This window comes from Haemaphysalis longicornis, unplaced genomic scaffold (genome assembly GCF_048455015.1).
Source record: "Haemaphysalis longicornis isolate Haplotype H1 unplaced genomic scaffold, Haemaphysalis longicornis Haplotype H1 scaffold_7, whole genome shotgun sequence".
NCBI lineage: Eukaryota > Metazoa > Arthropoda > Arachnida > Ixodida > Ixodidae > Haemaphysalis > Haemaphysalis longicornis.
In genome coordinates this window covers 46,343,044-46,361,860 of record NW_027526422.1, presented here as the reverse complement: position 1 = coordinate 46,361,860, position 18,817 = coordinate 46,343,044, and the positions used below count along the sequence as shown (strand labels likewise).

The 18,817-nt window shown below is 48.3% G+C and overlaps 2 protein-coding genes across 2 annotated transcripts; one reads left to right on the top strand and one right to left on the bottom strand.

The window, feature by feature from the left end:
- The first annotated feature begins 375 nt into the window (after positions 1–375).
- LOC144145486 (uncharacterized) lies at positions 376–7,988 on the top strand. The gene is made up of 5 exons (XM_077677126.1): positions 376–631; positions 723–836; positions 3,525–3,629; positions 5,140–5,289; positions 7,765–7,988. The coding sequence occupies exons 1-5, from the start codon at positions 557–559 to the stop codon at positions 7,843–7,845; spliced, it is 525 nt and encodes a 174-aa protein (XP_077533252.1). The 5' UTR covers positions 376–556; the 3' UTR covers positions 7,846–7,988.
- A 938-nt stretch (positions 7,989–8,926) lies between these two features.
- Positions 8,927–11,391, bottom strand: LOC144145485 (neprilysin-1-like). Its single transcript, XM_077677125.1, has one exon. It carries the CDS (start codon positions 11,285–11,287, stop codon positions 9,044–9,046), a length of 2,244 nt encoding a protein of 747 aa, XP_077533251.1. The 5' UTR covers positions 11,288–11,391; the 3' UTR covers positions 8,927–9,043.
- Between the last annotated feature and the right edge of the window lie 7,426 nt (positions 11,392–18,817).

The window sequence follows — 18,817 nt, the reverse complement described above, 5'->3', positions numbered from 1 at the left end:
CGTCTCCGGTGTAGGCAAGGGTGTACAAGTCCTTGTACGGAGACGTGTCTCGAACGGGAGACGTGGCAACGGCGTGCGATATCAAGTTCCCATACACGTTAGACACGAGACTAACACCGCAGTACTCGCCGTCCTTGCCGCTTCGAGCAAACTAGTACAGCTCGCTTCAAGCGCATGCGTTCGGCATTGAGCGCGGAGAGATAACACCTGCGAACGCACGCCGACGGATCACGACAACCCCCGACTAAGAAATTGCGGATGTGCCTTGCGCAATGCAAATTCGCGCGCTTTTTTTGCCTACACCTCGCTCATCGCTGCTGACGCCCACGCCACCGCACCTATAAGTGACGTCACATTCCACCGTTCGTCACGTTTGTTGCCATGCTTCCCGTTAGCGCCGTTAGCTCGGTGGTTTCCTCACTTGTCAACCTCTCAACCAGTGGTTAATTAGTATCTCTCGTTCGGGCGCGCGCGCGTGTCATGTCGTGCGATCAAAGACCAGTGAGCACCGAAACAACTCGACCTCCCTTATCGTGGCCATTAGTCCGTATCTGAGATGACGCCAAACAGCGCATGGGATCGCGCTCGCTCCAGGAATGATGTCAATGAAAAGCTCCTCAAGATTCGTGCGGTAAGTTTGATGTAGCAAAACGCTGAACATAATATTGACCGCGTCCACTCTTTGAGTAAGGCGGCATACTTTTTGCTCTACTGTTTGTTAGGAACTTGAGGATTTACGGCGCCGTTGCGGGCTGAAGGACAGCGAAGCGGAATCACTGGAAGAGACTTGCAGGAGGCAGGAAGAGGAACTTAAGCGTTTTAAGAAAATGTACGAGGTGAGTTGTATAGAGAAAGCTGTTCAGACGTTTAAGAGGAGACCAGGGCATTTCGTCGTATGCCGTTTCATCGAAAACTGATCTAGCCTTAGTACGTTGCAAACAAAATTTTCTAAATTTCTTGTACGTACCTGTTTTGCTGCCGCTTTCAAACTGAGGATGTTTAACTTGCCGGATGTACCGAAATGTTTGCAGGTGTCGCAACGTTCAGTGTCAACGCAACGTTGCAGTGTCGCAACGTGGAACTCTTGTTTTTTAAGACGTGTGAATAGTTACTGCAGAAAAGTTAAGGATCAGCCAAAATGATACCAAACGATTTTATTAAACTAAAAACGGGTGTGGTTAAAGACCAACACGACAAATGCAAAAACAAAACACGAGGACAGTGTCAGTTTATTAGCTAATAAATAATTTGCAGAATGTCCTTGATCAGAATTTGTTACACAAAGCCTTGTTTTGGGACAGCAAGGACCTTTGGGTTAGGTAGCTCATGGCTTCTTGGGTAAATGCAAACTGTAGTTTTATAGTGAGGACGTTACTGCTTGCACAGAATTCTGTGACCGTTTCAGAACTGTCAATTTCAGTCGTGACGTAGTTGCACTTGCAGGGCCTCTGGCCAGCGCCATGCAGCCCTGCCTTGTACTGTGTCACACTCAGGTCGTCTGCTTTCAGGCAATCAGGGTTGGCTTGACAAACTGAGAGTTCCGCCCCTGGGCTACAAGATGCGTGGTAGTGATGCAGTATAGAAGACCACAAATTTATTCAATTCAGCTGGGGAGCTTTGACTTGCTCCAAAATCTTCTGTGCACCTGCTTTCTTCAGTTAGCAATGTATGCACGCTGTCCAAGGATGAAGAACGTAGTTTATTTTTTGAAGTACTTCTTCGTGAATGCGTAGGAAACCCGTAATTGCTTTTTCTTTTTTGATTGGAGAAGGGACGAGGGGAGGGAGCATAGCTAAGTGCTGATTCGTATAAGGCTGCAACAACTGTGCAAAATCACACCCTCAGTACGACCAGTATGTGCTATCCTGGATGATATCAGGCAACCAGAGTTAAATCGTTAAAATATTTACACACTGCCTGAAAGTCTTGGTTGTATGGGAGAGCTGGGCCCAAGCACAATCACATTTTTTTAAGGCGACAAGCACGCTAAAAGGCTATCGCAGTACTAAAGGTTACTTATATAACACGGAGTAAGCGTTTGATGAAAAGTATTCGGCGAAATGATGATTGATGAAACAGCATTCACCAAAGCTGTTTTCAATGAAGTGTCGAGACTCAGTTTACAAGGAGCTTAATTTGCTCTATTCAAAGGTAAGGCAATTTATTCCTAAATACAATTTTATTCGCCCTAAAACAATGCTTTCCTTACGTGTGAATTTGCATTTAAACAGACATATTTCAAGTTACTGTTAACCTTGTGACAAGCAAAAAAATTTTGTTAAAAACTCAGCAGAGTAGACAAAAATCCAGCATTTAGTATCCTGACTACATGTCATGTCGATACAGTGTGATGGGAACTGTAAATCAGGCTATTGTTCAACCTGCTGAAATGAACTAGAGCATTTCATCCGTGTGTTAGCATGACCGTAGGCTCCATATTTCAGATAGTAAACATCGAGCCAAGGTTTATATTTTACTAGAATCGGACAACTTGAGCCCATCAACTGGCAAACTTGAGCAAACTGGCCCCCCAAAGTTTATTACCTGTATTTTTACATGACAATAGGAAGAAGGCGACATGAACCATAGACATGCAAGCGATTTATTTACAAGTGTTTACTATTCGCCCATTAGTGAGCCCAAGTTAGGCCGCGCGCCACACACATCTTTGTCGGAGGAGAGTAGAACGCAGTGCTTTGAAACATTTCTTCCTTCATCTTCATCTCGTGACAATATTTCTTGCCATTTTGGTGTTGCATGTTCCTACTAGAGCAGGCAACATTGTTGCTCCGTGCTATTACAAGAGTTGCACAAAGGGGACGCCATGTTCTTGACTGCATCCTCTCCAATTTGTTATCAGCCAATTCACGTAGGCCAGCTTCAAGCATTTTGCTCAAAAATTAGGGGGACCCTATGACAGGGCCTTGATGGCATTGAAATATTCCAGAAATTCAAATTACCAATCTGGATTCTGCTGTGCATGTTAAAATGGAGGCAACTTAACAAATGCAAAGAAGAAACTTGGCTTACGAGAATGAATGAGAACTGTATTTGGACAGTGCCTGTTGCAAACTGCAAGAATTTAGGTGCAGCCTATTCTAGAACACATGTATTAGCCTACCAGGTCATGGCGGTATAGACCTGTGGCCAGGGATGAAGGGGTCGAATGCCTTATGTCATCCATGTTCGAACTCCAAGAGGGAGGAAATGGCGCCTAAGAATATGTTGCCTACACATTACAAGAAGTGCTTGCACAGTTTTGCTTGGCACCTTTCAGGAATATTTTGAACATCAAAATGAACTCTTCCAACTACATATGCCTTTGGATGTCTGGTCGTGCAAAGTGTTAAATATTTTTAACAATGTAAAAAATAAGTCACAGCACTGCTCACACCTAGTAAATTTTTGCGTTGTGAGGACGAAAACATGATGTGGTGACCGCTCCCTTCTTGACTTTTCTTTGTGTACAGTGGGGATGCCTGCTGCATGATGTAGCACTGAGTACGAAAGTTGTCTCTGTGCAGGGGGTCCAAGAAGAAATTAAGCGCCTCCAAGAAATGTTGTCCACAAAGGATGCAGAGCTGAGGATCTTGAAAGAAACCAGCGCAGATCACAATGCAAACTCTCAGGTATTTAGTTGCTTTGCCTTGTTGGGGCAGCCCTGTTAACTGCTCTTCTAGCATGGAGGGCCTGTTAAAGGGGCCATGGAGGCAAAACACAAGTTTGGTTCGTTTGAAAGATTGCCTCGTTAGAATCATACTGACGCCACTTTGAACGTAAACTTTGCTCAGATAAGCTATATAGTTAGGAAAAAAGAGACTGGCCATGCGACCCACTAGAACCTATGCACACTAGAACTATTTCGCACACTAGAACCTATGACGTAATATGCACAGCCGTGCGATTGGCTGTCAGGCAAAAGCAAACGCAAGCTAGTCAGGGCTTATAAGCTTGCAGGACGAGCTGTTTTCGCTTTAATGTAATGCATATTCATTTCATAGCAGTAAGAATGAGGGGGTAAACAATGGAAGTTACAAAAGTACACCTACGCCTAGAAGCACCAGTGCGTACTGCTCTTGGTACTGTGCCCACTATGCTTGTTATAGCTGCACAGCAGTGCGGCGCTTTGGGGTTGTCTCACATGACACTGGCCGATTGGTGTAAGTGATATTGTCTTACGTGACCCTGTTTGTCAAGCATACCCCATGTTTCATGAAACGATTACTACCTACCGTAACAAAAACAAGCCAGGTGCAAATACGGTCAAAAGCAAAGCAAAGGCGGATGGCGGTCCTACGCAGTATGGTGGCGCCTTACGCTAAACAAAGCTAAACAGTGCACAGTGTTAATGGACCACATTTAGGGGAAATCCCCAAGGTGGAGTAAGTTTCTGCGAAGGAAAGTTTGACGTCCACTTAAATGCAGCCATACGGCTACAAAGGAAAGTTATACAGCTTTCAACTTCGCAGTTGAAGAAAAATTCGTCCTGGTCCAGGGTTCTTTTTTTTTTTTTTTTTTGTCTTCAACTGCGAAGTTTCTGAGGAAGCTTTATAGCTTTCCTTTGTAGCCATATGGCTGCATTCAGGTGGATGTCAAACTTTCCTTTGCAGTGCACAGTGTACGCTAACCAAGACTAAGCAGTGCACTAGCATTCGCTTGAAGATCTGTCCACGTTACGTCATTACAGATGTCATGAAACACACAATTTGGTAGGAGAATGAAAATTTTAACCTAAATTGATCAATTTCTGAGTAAATGAAGTGTCATATGCTGCCGAACAAGCACTGGGGGCACCATAAAACGCCAAATCTTTTGAATAAAACAAACTCCTGTTTTGTCTGCATGGCCCCTTAAGTGATGGCACAGTAGCATGGGAAGTACATACAGCGTGGGTGTGGGGCACAAACAAGCATCCAAAGCGTTCTGGCGAGCACGAACGAAATGGGCTGAGTGACATGCAACTGAAATAGGGATATCAGTGCTTGTTAGAATTGTGAAGAAGCATGCCATGGTGTGGGTAGGTGTTGGATTATTTGGGAAGCCTAATGTGGGCAGCGTGAGGAGTGATCCGATCATTGTTTGTTGTGGCACACACCCACCACTTCGTGACCGTGTCCTGTGGGCCTGCCGCCATTCCAGCTCCTGGACAGACAGCTCCTGGACAGACTTGTGGTTGCCGAGAGGTATGCGCAGCAGATGGAAGGAGAAGCGAACAACCTCAACATCTTACTTACCAAGAAGGCAGTCGAGCTCAACCAGCTTCAGCTTCGCTACTCGAAGCAGTCAAAGGTGAGACGACTCTCTGACACTTGGCTATACCAAGGTGATTGCTGGAGGCCCCCACGTTCATGGCTTTTGCTTGCTTTGGCTTCAGATTTAGGGACCACACGAAAAAGACAAACGCAGCATTCATCTGTTGTGTGGTTAAAAGTTCCTAAGCTGCTACCTGGGGAGGAGTGCCACAGCAAGCACTGTTGTAACTCCTCCTTCAACACCAGCAGCAAGCCTTATTGGGTACCAGCAGGAACCAGATGCCTATGTCAGCAGGTGGTATAGCATTGTTATTTTAGCAACAACAAGGTTGAGTTCTGGCAGAATGGATCTAGCTTAGGGCCCCGTAACGTACAATCTGTAGCAATTGCTTGACCACTATATCCCCTTGAGGATGATCACTGCTGTGGATGGCATGTTTGGTCTGATTGATTGATTGTAGGGTTTAACGCGCCGACGCAACGCAGGCGATGAGGCGCACCATAGTGGAGGGCTCTGGATTAATTTTGACCACCTGGGGATCTTTAACGTGCGCCAAAATCTCGTACGCACGGGCGTTTTCTCTTTTCGCCTTCATCAGAAAAACGGCCGCCGCGGCCGGGAGTCGAACCCGCGACCTCGTGCTCAGCAGCACAATGCCTTAGCCACTGAGCCACTGCAGCGGGTGGCATGTTTGATCTGTTTGCTTCCACCACTTCAGTGGGTTTTCCTACCTGATCATCTATTTTGTCTGCCTTGCTTCAGTTTAGGGGGCCTCACAACAACCTGTTTGTTTAAACCGTTTAGCCTTAGATTGGTCAGTAAGGCTCGATTTGAAGCAAAACAGCAACACCTGCAACAGGTCACAAAAATAAGCTTGGTGTAATATGAGATTAAATCTTGATTGATAGAATGTGTTACGGAAAGGGTTGCAGTATGAATTTAATTTTATTATGTGCATTCTCTCAGCGCCATGTTCCAAGAGAAGGTGTGTAGACACCCTCTCCTCCTTTCTGCAATTTCAGATGCTAGGTTTACTCAGAGAAAACGATGGAAAGATTAGAGAAAGTCCTTTCCTCCTCCCTGTTTTGCTGAGCCCATAAATGTATCTCACTATAGAAAAGCTTGAACTGGCTGTTGTCATTATGCAAAGGAGGTGCAGGGAAAAATTCTTGAGAAATTTGCTCTTTGGCCCTTTTGGCTGGTGATTTTCTGCAAAGGATACAGGTCTCTGTAGCCTAACGTAGTTTAAATGGGCCTCTTCAACATTGTATCCTTGCTTCTACGACTGAATGTGCATGCACTTCAAGGTTTCTAAGGTGCCATCCTCGTGCCATGGCCAGCTGAGCTTCTGACTGGCTGGCAGTAGAAGCTGTCTTTGCCATGTCTTCGGGAAAGCCAAGTGCAGCTCACAAACGTGTGTGTTTATCCCACCTGGGCACTTGTTTCCTTCTGTGCAAATATTTTTGGCCGAACAGTTGAGGGCCCTTGAGCAGGGTGTGACCTCTGAGATTGTCCCAGTGCAGAACTGGTTGCACCAAGTAGTCCAATAGTTTGAGGGACAACCGGGAATTTGTTAGTCTTTGCCACTGCGTCAGGATTTCATAATGTGGCTGAGGCGCAAAATTTGCTAGCAGGCATAAGACGAGACAGCGAGAATTTACCACGAAGACAAGAGCAGGGCGAGGTTGTAAATATTCTGAATAGAGCATGTTTTTGTATTGTGCCTACATTTAGTGCTGAGTCTAGTTCCTTATATAGGAAAGTTCCTTATATAAGCCAGGAAATATTGTGATATTTTCTCTGCAAGCACCTAGATTTCTTTCTCTGTTAAAGGTGGAAGCATTGTGCATGATGCTTTGACTTGCCAGTTTAAACACAATTGCTTGGTACTCTTTGGGCCATCATAGTTCTCTTTGTGTTCATTTTGAAATACTGTCCATGCTCTTGCCGAGACTGGAATGCAAATATTGTGCAAATTGCAACCAGAAGTGATGAGACAGTTTGTAGCAGCAAGAAAGAAAATGAACTAGGTATGTAATTCCAAACAAATAGAAAGACAAGTTTTAAAAATTACTGACCAGAAAAATGACAATTTAATTTTAGAGAGGATGCCAAAGGCAAAATTCAGCAAGAAAATTATCTTGAACCAGTTTATAAAAAAAAAACTTTGCTTATAGCTGTTGCATTTGCCATGATATGAGCTAAAGAATTGTCCTGTCTACAAAGCTTCATTCTTGGTCCAAGAGGTTCGACATTATTTCGTTACCTACATTGATAACAATGTGGGAACAATATGATAACAATGTGATAACATTGATAACAATGATAACATTGAGGCAACCAACTCGCTGGTTGTTCTAGGTTTTAAAAAAATTAAGGTTCACGAGTACTGTATATCCTGCATGCAAAATGGTAAGTTGGTAACTTAGCCCATAAAGTCTTTGCTTGCACCGGTTATCCAATTTTTTAGGTTAATATTTCTACGCTTTCTCTTTCCTTTTTTCTTTCTAGAAATTGCTGGAGATCACAAGAGATATTTCAACATCGGGCAGCTCCAGGCACACCTCCAGTCTCGACATTTCGTTCAAATGATGTCTGGATTTGCTTTCTTTTACAATGATTATGTATTGTCCAAATGTGGCATTTACTCAGGTGTGCACTTTTCGCACAAATGCTTTGCAGTGATGTTTCAAGTACAGTCATGGCTCATTAATCTGGATGCATTCTTCTGTCACAAACACAAACGGTTCATAAAGCCGGTTGTTTATACAAAAAAATCGCACAGGAAAGCTGAGATAGCTTTCCCATTGATGGAAAGTGGGAATGATTGGGGTGTGTTTCTGGTGACCGATGGGTGCAGATGTCATTCTGGCTAAGCCTTATTTACACTTCTCAGAATTTCTCAAGGCCACCTACGTCTACACCGAGAATGAAAGGGCAGGAACATACAGTCGGCAAGATCATCACCCTTTATTTCTTTTGCACGTTTCAGCCCTTTCTTTATTCTAAGCTGCGACGGACGGAGAGGGTTATGCCGGTTTCACCAGCATTCCTGTGTCTGCCAGTTTTTGTGCTTCCTTTGCAGGATGTGTGCTCCTGCCAGACTTGCTCTTTCATTTCTATATGGCTCGCTGCAGAAGGTATTTTTATACGGACAAGCTTCCATCTATACCGGTAGCTGTTGCTGTTGAGACAAAAATACATGCATTTTTGTGTGTTTTGCACTTGACTGCTATGTTTGTTATCTCAGAGACGAGTTTTGATAGCTTGATATGTGCAGGGAAAGAGGATTCCTAAGCAGAATAGTCTGTTTAAGTTGGCCTATAATGAAGTCCCAATTAGTGAGGCACAACTGTAGTAGCTTCTCAGGTTTTTTTGTACATCTTATCAAGGACAAATGCTTTAGTATCAGAATATAGCCCACGTTAGCCCAAGATAGACTACTTAATGTTGTGGCCATTGTGTTGCGTTTTGATGTGCAATTGTTATGTCTACAAAGTCTAATGTCAGATTTTTGTATTCTGTTGTACTGTTTGATGTACTTGCTTTGTTTCACAGCAGGCTCTCGTTGATTTTATTGCGTGCAATCGTTGAATAACACATAGTGGCTGGCTTGTTCTCAGTTGAAACGGCCTTTAATAAAGTTCTCTCAATTTGATTGCCTCGTATGCTGTCTTCGCACAGAGTATGAGGTGGCAGGGGGTTCTAGGCACCGTCCCACTGGACACCGAGCAGGGTGCGTCTTAGAGCAGCCTTTGGCCTGAGTTGGTGTAGCCTGGACGAGACAGCCTCACCACACGACGCACTTCTTTGCTGGGTTCATCTCCTCGTTGTTGCTGCATTGGAAGGCTTTGGCAAACTCGACCATATTCTCGACAGCCACGTTGCAGCGGTACTCCTCGAGCGAGTGGGAGTCCGAATTCATGATCATCTTGACGGCCTTGGGGTTGATGTCTGCGCACCACTTGTATGCACTGCTGATAAAGAACAGCTGGTCCGGGGTGAACTCTTCGAGGCCCTCGAGTGGGATGTTCTCTTCCCTGCCCCCCGGGTGCTCATCGACGTGCAAACGATAGGCATGGAACGACTGCCTCAGCCCGCCATTGTCTGCTATGTTCTCAGACAGTGTCTGCTTGCCGTTGAGGTAGCGCTTGCTGTGTGGCTCGTAGATGCTGTTGTACTGCAGCACGAAGCAGTAGTTTTTGAGGATGAAGTTGCTCTTGGTCTCCTTAGTCCACCAGTTGCGCAGGTTGCCGCTGTCGTCGAAGTGGCTGCCCAGGGTGTCAAATGCGTGGCTGATTTCGTGGCCAATGATGGCACCAATGCTGCCGTAGTTCATGGCCGGGGGCAGCCCATACGAATAGAAGGGAAAGTTGAGAATTGCAGCGGGGATCGTGATGCTGTTGGTGGAGTGCTCGTAGAAGGCGTTCAGAGTGGCTGGACTGAACGTCCAGTACTCTTCATCCCTGGTGTTTGTCTGGCGGAGCTGCGAAAGTGATCGAAAGGTGTACACCTCCTTAAGGTCAATGAGTATTTTGATATATGGGCCCTTAATTTCAGGAATGTCGGCATGAGATTCATCTAGCTCGGTTTTGTTCTTTATCCAGTCCGGATAGGCCACGTGTGAGACTATTCGCTGAACCTTGGCCATTGCCCTTGTTCTCGTCTGGTCATCCATCCATGTGTTGAGCCTAAGTGCATAGGCAAATGCAAGCTTGATATGATCGACGACTACTCTGGCATCATCCTTGATGTAATCAGGCGTGTATGACTGGACGAAAATTGCGCCGTAAGGCATGGGCAGGTAGTCTTCAACATCCTTTCTGCAGAGTTTCTCTTTGTCCACATCAGTGAAGTCCATGCCGATTTCTTGCCCGTATGTGCCTACAACCTCCCTGATTTCTCTTGATGAAAGGGGTCCAAGGAGAAACGTGACTGACCACCCGATGAAATCGTGGAACATCTTGATAGTGTTGTTCTGGTGGAGCAAACTGGTGACAAGCCAGAGATAACCCGGGCTCATTACAATGACTTCGTCTGTTTCTTTAACCTTCACATTCGCTGGCAGGTACCTGTTTATCACCGACAGCCAGCGTTGCGAGCGGACCTGAGGTGTCAAGTTCTCGAGGTGCTTGATCTGGTACTTTTTAGGGGGCCATGCGTCTGTCCTTCCCAGCACCTCGAAGTGAAAGTGCTTGACTGAGGCGATGATAATAGGGGCCATAACAACGTTCTCGGCCAGCATCTTATAGTCTGTCTTGTTGTCGCCCATGATGGCGGCGACCTTCTGCACCATCTTCATAAAGACTATGTCCTGCGTGTCGTTCTTTGTCTGGTTGTTTGCCTGGAGCTGGCGGAAGCCAACCTCCAGGTTCTCCATAGTGTTGATGACCAAGACGTTGGTCTTGGTGTCCTCAGGGTCTGGAATGACCGATAAACTGAACAGGCTTGGGATGGACCAGCGCAGCGACAGCTGCACGATGATCTCGAACAGGTCGGTAGTGTGGTTGGGCTCCATGGAAGGCCATGGCATGCGCAGGCTGTGCAGAAGCTCCCTGAGCACCATCATGGACTCGGTTGAGTTTGTCATGTCGTAGTTCTTGAGGCACTCGTGGTACATGAGAGCCGCCTTTTCCAGGGCGCCCTGCTTCTTGGCCGTGATGGGTACCTTGCTCAGTGCCCGCTTTATCACCGCGTCCAGCTCCCGGCCGACGAGGGAGAAGGGGCTGCTGCGCACCTCATTGCGGCGCACGGGGTGCTTGCGCCGCCAGCCGTCGCAGACGAATCGGTAGAAGTTCTTGCACGGATCCACGCTGCGGTTCAGGGAACGAGCGATGCTCCGCGCCACGTCTTTGCAGACCTGGTTGCGGCACACCTTCTTGCCGTCCGTGTCTCGAGCGAGCACCCGGTGCGGAGACACGTAGCCGCCCATGTAGGCTGTGCAGGCCACAAGCATGCCGGCCGCGAGGAAGAGCACGTAGATGGAACTGACGCACAGCTTGGACGAACTTCGGCTGCCAGCGGTCGGGTGCATTGACTGTGTCGCGTCGCCATGTTCTCCGTGCTGCAGCTGCTGCTCTTCTTTCCGGCACTCGGTGACGCCGTTCTCGACGCTGCTCGCTGTGAGAGGAATGTGTCCAGTCAGTGGGGTTGTCTACAGGCAACGCTTTTTAGCTAGTCGGCCGAAAGCATTTAGAGTTCTGCAGGACTCTGCGGGAATTTTATTGAAATACAGGACATGCGCCTTGGGAAAACCTCGTACAAGTGTGGATTTTATTGTGTAATATTTGACAAGGGTAAACATTATTTTAAACAAGTTTAAGTGGGTTTGATCGTTCTGACAATGGCTGGGGGCTACATAGGTATAAAACATCGCCGACTAGGTTGACGGGGTTCAAAATGAGACCTTTGAGCACATTACATCTGCCCGCATCAGTTGAGGTTCGTGAAAACGTTACAGGTCATATCAGATGCATGGTTTAGAGTAGGCTTAAGAGGACAATGAAGACAGCATGCATGCTACTAGGGTGTGATAACTCACTCAACTGCATCTCTGCTCCGAAAAACGTTTTCACAGACGCAAGTTGAGCTAAAATTTCGACGTGCCAAGCAACTTCATACTTATTGTACGTCGAGCTGTTGAGCATGACGTTAGGCCTAACGTAGGGCCGTCGAATACTCGCGTCGCACTCCCTCGACTTCGCGACCTTTGCTCAAGCGAATTGTAAACCGAAAAATCTGGGACGCTTCCAAAACAAGGCTTCACTTAATCTTTACCGAGTGAATGTGTTCACATGAAATCGGACAAGGCAGGCTGATAGTGCTTCTGTACTAACAAAAACATGGAGCAATTAACTAAAGCTCCTTCAACGCTACTACTATTCCCTGTTCCCCCTCTCTCCTCCGCAAAGAAAATAATGCGGGGAACAAGAATGACGTAAACGAACGAATGAGAATGATGGCCCCTTGATGTAAACTGCAGACCCCTGAGAACGAGCCGGGGCTGAACCTAACGGTATTCACACGGCGACTTGTGCACTTGAAGGTAGCATTTCGGCTGGCGTACCCGCAAATTTTCCCGCCATTTTTGCTGGGGGCTCCTTGGTTGCCAGACCAGGACTGCCCACTGTTGATTAGCTCGCATCATACATTCGCGGGTACTACAAACGTATTGGGGCCCGCAAAGGCCACGGATCTGTCAGCCCGCTCTGGTTACAAACACTTGCGCGCTCGCGCCGCGAACTCAGGCTCGAGCACGGGTTCGTTTTTTTTTTCGCTTCGTTCCCACGGGAGATACTACAAACGTATGGTGTGGCAACCTGGCGAGTCCTGGTGTGGCAACCATGGTAGCCCCGCGAAAAAATGGCGGGAAAATTTGCGGGTTCACCCGGCCCCGAGCCGCGTCGCGAGCGCGCAGGGGTTTGCAACCACAGCGGGCTGACAGATCCCCGGCCTTTACGGGCCCCAATACGTTTGTAGTACCTCCCGTGGGAACGAAGCGAAAAAAAAAACGAACTCGGGCTCTAGCTCGAGTTCGCGGCGCGAGCGTGCAAGTGTTTGTAACCACAGCGGGCTGACAGATCCGTGGCCTTGTAGTACCCGAGAATCTATGATGCGAGCTAATCAACAGTGGGGAGTCCTGGTCTGGCAACCAAGGTAGCCCCCAGCAAAAATGGCGGGAAAATTTGCGGGTACGCCAGCCGAAATGCTACCCACTTGAAATCACCGCCGGTAAAACGGAAGGATCTGTCCGCTTATGCCCACCAAACCTCGCCCAAGGGCGGAATCGGTTGGGCAACCTGTACAAACCGTTTCCCACCCCCGCGGTGCCACCACCATGAAGAAAAGAAAAGTTTAGGAGGGAGCGTCACGTGACAATCGTGAAGCCTAGTCATAAAAAATAAAAAAGGAAAGACTGATGGGAGGTGTTCTATTCACGTGACAGGCAAGCGGTAGTTCTTTGCGCCTCATGTGGCCCTTCGCCATGGAGGAAGAAAATGTTAGGAGGGAGCATGACGTCAGGCGGCCCAGCTTCGGCAAGCCAACCTCCTCTGACGCCGCATTCTCCTCTCCTCGGGCTCCTCCCGCGCAATGCATTATGGAAAAAGCACTACTCTCAGGCCCGCGGTAGCATTTAGTGGCTCCGGCTGGCTGCCGGTGGAGATGGAGGCGAGCGCCGTCGCCGAAGGCGCCGTACAAGATTGTTCGCCAGCGTTGCGCTCCAAGCTTCGTATCGTGGAAGTACTGCCGCTGTCGCTGTTCAAAGCAAGGCGAGACTTCGATCACCTTCTTACGAAGCACCCTCACGAGCTGCAAGCCGAATTTCACTTCTGACGTTCGATCGCTCGAACGCGCCGCCGTAAACATTCACAAGCATGGAGCGGCCTGTTACAGCTGCGCGGTGTTTGCCAGGTGTGCTGTGACGATTGCGTTTGGCATTCTGCTGAGTTATCGCGCGTAACGAGTGTCGTGTTGGCGGGGAGGTGGTGAGACTAGCTTTGGTTTCGCGAGCGCTTTTGCATACGTTCGCCTTTCCGGTGCTCCGGCGTGATGGTACGTAGTTTTTATCTACTTCAGTGCACTGGAAAACAAAGGGTTCAGAACCCTTATGTTGGGTGTGACCACCTCGCGTCGCAAGCAGTACTCCGGCTGTTTGTCCGCTGAGGACCGCTCGATCGGTGCGATACGTATATGAAAAACAAAAAAACAAAAAAAAAACGAATGCTAGATTACGCCTGGGAGGGACCTTGCTGAATTGTGGACTGACTGCGCCTTTCCAATAAATGGTTAAAGAAACGGTTGAGATGGTTGATCTTTTCAACTTTGCCTGAGCGGCAAAGTTGGAAAGATCATTTCCACTTCTGCACGCGGCGGCGGCACACAACTCTCCGACTGCGGCGTGAACTTCGACGGGTCCGAAAGCTCAGTAAACAAAGATGTTTTCTGCCTCTCCCGTCCGACCACTTTGCCCGCACGATCAGGCCGCTGCGCGTTTCGGGTTGCAGGCAGAGCTGCGCGCAACGACTCGTCGCCGAAACTCGAATACGCGGACGGCCCGGCAACCAAACGGATAGACGCACGCACGCAGCGTCGGCGAAGGGCCACATGAGGCGCAAAGAACTACCGCTTGCCTGTCACGTGAATAGAACACCTCCCATCAGTCTTTCCTTTTTATTTTTTATGACTAGGCTTCACGATTGTCACGTGACGCTCCCTCCTAAACTTTTCTTTAGGAGGGAGCATGACGTCAGGCGGCACAGCTTTGGCAAGCCAACCTCCTCTGACGCCGCATTCTCCTCTCCTCGGGCTCCTCCCGCGCAATGCATTATTGGCGGTGAGATGTTTGAGTGGCGCCCCCTGGCTCTGACGTCAGCTTAGGGACTCGCGCCGCTGTCGTCTGCTACACTCCGCTTGTGAGGGGCAGCAGTGTCTGTGCTAGAAATCTCCCGCTTTGTTGCTGTAGTACATTAAAAAAGTGCATTTCTATAGTGCTTCAGTTACTTTGCCAGCTTCTGACGCATCTGAATAATTTGAAGCTGTATCCCCCACAAGTTTGCAACACATGAGGAGATAGAGAACCACTTTCTTCAGAGCATCGGTCAGAAGATCGCGCGTAACTCGTCCTTTCTGGCTTATTCGCGATGATCAACGCTCAGAGCCCCTCGATAAGTATTCAAAATGCGAAGGCTTCCCTCAAGAATTTTTGAGGTGCTCTTATGAAGACCCAACAGTCTAATGCTGCCTACCAAGCAGCGCGGGCCCCTACACGCGCATCGCACGTACAGCAGGAAATAAAACGGCTGTCTTCTATTTCTTTTGTTGTTGTTTTCTTGTATCAGATTAATGTATCTTGTTGTTTTTTTGTGCCCGACGCATTAGTTTTTCTGCACCATCCCAAACGTGTTATTAGGAGGTTTGGGGGTGTTTGGGAGTCTCACAAAGATACTGTGGATATTTTGCTTAGGTTGTATGGCATACATTCCCTTTTTCACAAATTTGCTTTCACTACGGCTGCGTGTAAGAATGTGCATATCCGCAGCGTGCTTTGTTTATTCACATGGAAATACAATGAGGAGGTTTGTGCTGCGCCACCGTGATCGCGCCCCAAACAACGTTGTCCACATTACTCGAAGGCGGCTTTTGTGCCCCGAATTTGTTACCATACCATCGTTATCATAACGAACTGACTCTGAACCGGAACAATGATGACATGATTACGGCGTTGAAGGCATTATATACTCGCTAACTAACGCAATAAATAGTATACCTGCAAATAACACAAGAATCGAAACCGATGAATATTTCTAGGCAGGTCTTTATTGTTTTCCAACCATTCCAGGCGCAAAGAACAAATCCTATTCTACTCGGGATGGCTTTCTCAGAATTAAAGAAAATTGCTTTTACTCTCTTGTCCTTGACTGAGGACCCGGCCCACTAACCAGCTCGATTTCATTGTTAGATAAAGTTTTCTCCTCCTCCCCTTCCTCCCCCCCCCCCCCCCCCTCTTGAGTGCAGTTTTCCTATAACGCATATCCGAATATCGGGAGGATATGGCTGTGGAAAATGTACCGAAATATCCCTCCAGGTCTGAACAAACAGAGTGTTATTGTATCTTTAACATAGACGGGACTCGTTTTGCTCAATGAACCTCCTACTGGTTAGAAGCCTCGTACAAAACCAGCGCGCGCCTATACACACAGTGAGTTATTTGGAACTCAACGTATAGTTTTTGCAGCCTATAGTGCAGGTCGGCAAACTTGCATGTCATGACAAAGTAAAGTGATGTGATACAATAAGACGTGGTACTTTCGAGCGTTCGGCAAGGTCGCAAAAACTGTTTTTCCATACATATGATTACCGGGAATCATAATGCCTTCTGCCAGAGCCGACAGCCCTGAAGGCCAGAATTTGTTTTGGTCTTTCATTTTCGCTGCTGTCGGTTATTATTGCAGCTGACTGTTCCCTTTTCGAAAAATTGCTTATCCCCAGGTGGTCAAAATTAATCCGGAGCCCTCCACTACGGCGCGCCTCATCGCCTGCGTTGCGTCGGCGCGTTAAACCCCACAATCAATCAAATCAATCGAAAAATTGCTTAATACAGAAGCTGACGCCTAGCTCCGACTCGTCGCGCTACGCACACGACCGGCTTCGCAAGGAAGGGGGCGACGCCGGCAATGTTTCTTCCGTAGCGGTATCTAAAACTATACTTTAACTCACACTTTAAGCCTATTATTATGATAAAATGTTACCCACACGCCAATTCTGGTGCGGTCAAGCATCGGACGTTGACCGAGCGCAAAGAAACAGCAGGGAGAGCGAGCCTGAGTGAAGCAGACGACAAATGCGAGAATCCCTAAGCTGACGTCACGGAGGCGTGCTCCGCAGCGCCGCCTGTAAGAAGCACCACTCTCAGGCCCGCGGTAGCATTTAGTGGCTCCGGCTGGCCAGGCTCGCAAGCTTGGACGTTCCCTGTCTTCCCTATAGGCGGCGTAAAAATCGACGCCCCACGTGACCAACCTTGACCAACCTAAAGCGCTGTTTTCGACCATCAAGCCCACCAGACGGCGCAGGCAAAATGTTACTTTTGGTATAGAATACAAAACATTCATTCCGTGACTCAAAGAGCCCACACAGTTCGCTTACAATGTGTTATTTAAAAATACTATTAACAAGTTCCGCATCAAACATCCGTTGAGCAAAAATGTACGCAACTTTTTACGAACAGCCGACTGGTGCACCACCTTGTTTCTGAATTCGCAACCACAAAGCCGCCAATTCAAATTGAAACCGCTGCAACGGCCGACCGTTTCAATGTGCGCGGAGCACCGGTTTCGTGACTGTTATTGCTGTTATGTGCTTTTGCGTCCATCAGTTGTTGAGAGGACTGGCAAAACACGAGAATTGAGTGCTTGTGGAATGACAAATGTGGGAAATTCCGCATCGGAAGGCAGCTGTCGAGGCCAGAATATTCGATTCTTCAAACAGAAGGTGAGTGTTATGCACTCCGCTAGAAAGACGGTGCAAAGGAAACCGTTGTCGCCGTCAATACTTCATTTGTGCCCTTCGTTCGAAATCTTAGCGCAAGTGAACGAGTTGTTATGGCAAAAAAAAAAAATGTTGTCACGAAAGCGACGTACAATTGCAGCGATCGAAATGAAATGATGTCCTGGCCTCTGTAAACTTGCGGATGTCAATAAACGATTTGTTCTCACTTGCTGCTCACTGTGGTCTGTGCCAGTCGAGGCCATCTGGTCACCTGGCGTAACATCACTTCACTAGCGCGGCGCAAGTAAACACGCGACCAGCGTGCCAGCCAGGAGCCAGCAGGAGCAGCCACGGCCGGACTCGACGCCCCTTTCGCGCGCGGGAGGAGGAGAGTCGAGTCCGGCCGTGGAGCAGCGAGCCGGCGGCCGCCGTGCGAGGGCAGCCATGTTATTAAGGAGCTCAAGCGGCCTGTGCAAAAAGCATCCGCCATGTTTACAAAGCCGTGTTTACAGCGCCATCAAGCGGGCGTACTGGGTAGTTCACGACGCCGCCACTACGCTTTTTCTGGCACTACAGGCAAAGCTAGACCTTTGCTTCTCTAAAATCCTCCCTGTTCTGTGGGCTGGCTGCCGGTGGAGATGGAGGCGAGCGCCGTCGCCAAAGGCGCCGTACAAGATTATTCGCCAGCGTTGCGCCCCAAGCTTCGTATCGTGGAAGTACTGCCGCTGTCGCTGTTCAAAGCAAGGCGAGACTTCGATCGCCTTCTTACGAAGCACCCTCACGAGCTGCAAGCCGAATTTCACTGCTGACGTTGGATCGCTCGAACGCGCCGCCGTAAACATTCACAAGCATGGAGCGGCCTACAGCTGCGCGGTGTTTGCCAGGTGTGCTGTGGCGATTGCGTTTGGCATTCTGCTGAGTTATCGCGCGTAACGAGTGTCGTGTTGGCGGGGAGGTGGTGAGACTAGCTTTGGTTTCGCGCGCTTTTGCATACGTTCGCCTTTCCGGTGCTCCGGCGTGATGGTACGTTTTTATCTACTTCAGTGCACTGGAACACAAAGGGTTCAGAACCCTTATGTTGGGTGTGACCACCTCGCGTCGCAAGCAGTACTCCGGCTGTTTGTCCGCTGAGGACCGCTCGATCGGTGCAATACGTATATGAAAAAAAAAAAAAAAAAAAAAAAACGAATGGTAGATTACGCCTGGGAGGGACCTTGCTGAATTGTGGACTGACTGCGCCTTGCCAATAAATGGTTAAAGAAACGGTTGAAATGGTTGATCTTTTCAACTTTGCCTGAGCGGCAAAGTTGAAAAGATCATTTCCACTTCTGCACGCGGCGGCGGCACACAACTCTCCGACTGCGGCGTGAACTTCGACGGGTCCGAAAGCTCAGTAAACAAAGATGTTTTCTGCCTCTCCCGTCCGACCACTTTGCCCGCACGATCAGGCCGCTGCGCGTTTCGGGTTGCAGGCAGAGCTGCGCGCAACGACTCGTCGCCGAAACTCGAATACGCGGACGGCCCGGCAACCAAACGGATAGACGCACGCACGCAGCGTCGGCGAAGGCCATGGCCACCA

Excerpts from the sequence above, each read along its gene's own strand:
- LOC144145486 (XM_077677126.1), top strand. The coding sequence starts at position 557 with ATGACGCCAAACAGCGCATGGGATCGCGCTCGCTCCAGGAATGATGTC. Across the intron at positions 3,630-5,139 it reads ATCACAATGCAAACTCTCAG|CTCCTGGACAGACAGCTCCT; the intron begins GTATTTAGTTGC and ends CCGCCATTCCAG. Across the intron at positions 5,290-7,764 it reads GCTACTCGAAGCAGTCAAAG|AAATTGCTGGAGATCACAAG; the intron begins GTGAGACGACTC and ends TTTTCTTTCTAG.
- LOC144145485 (XM_077677125.1), bottom strand. The coding sequence starts at position 11,287 with ATGCACCCGACCGCTGGCAGCCGAAGTTCGTCCAAGCTGTGCGTCAGT.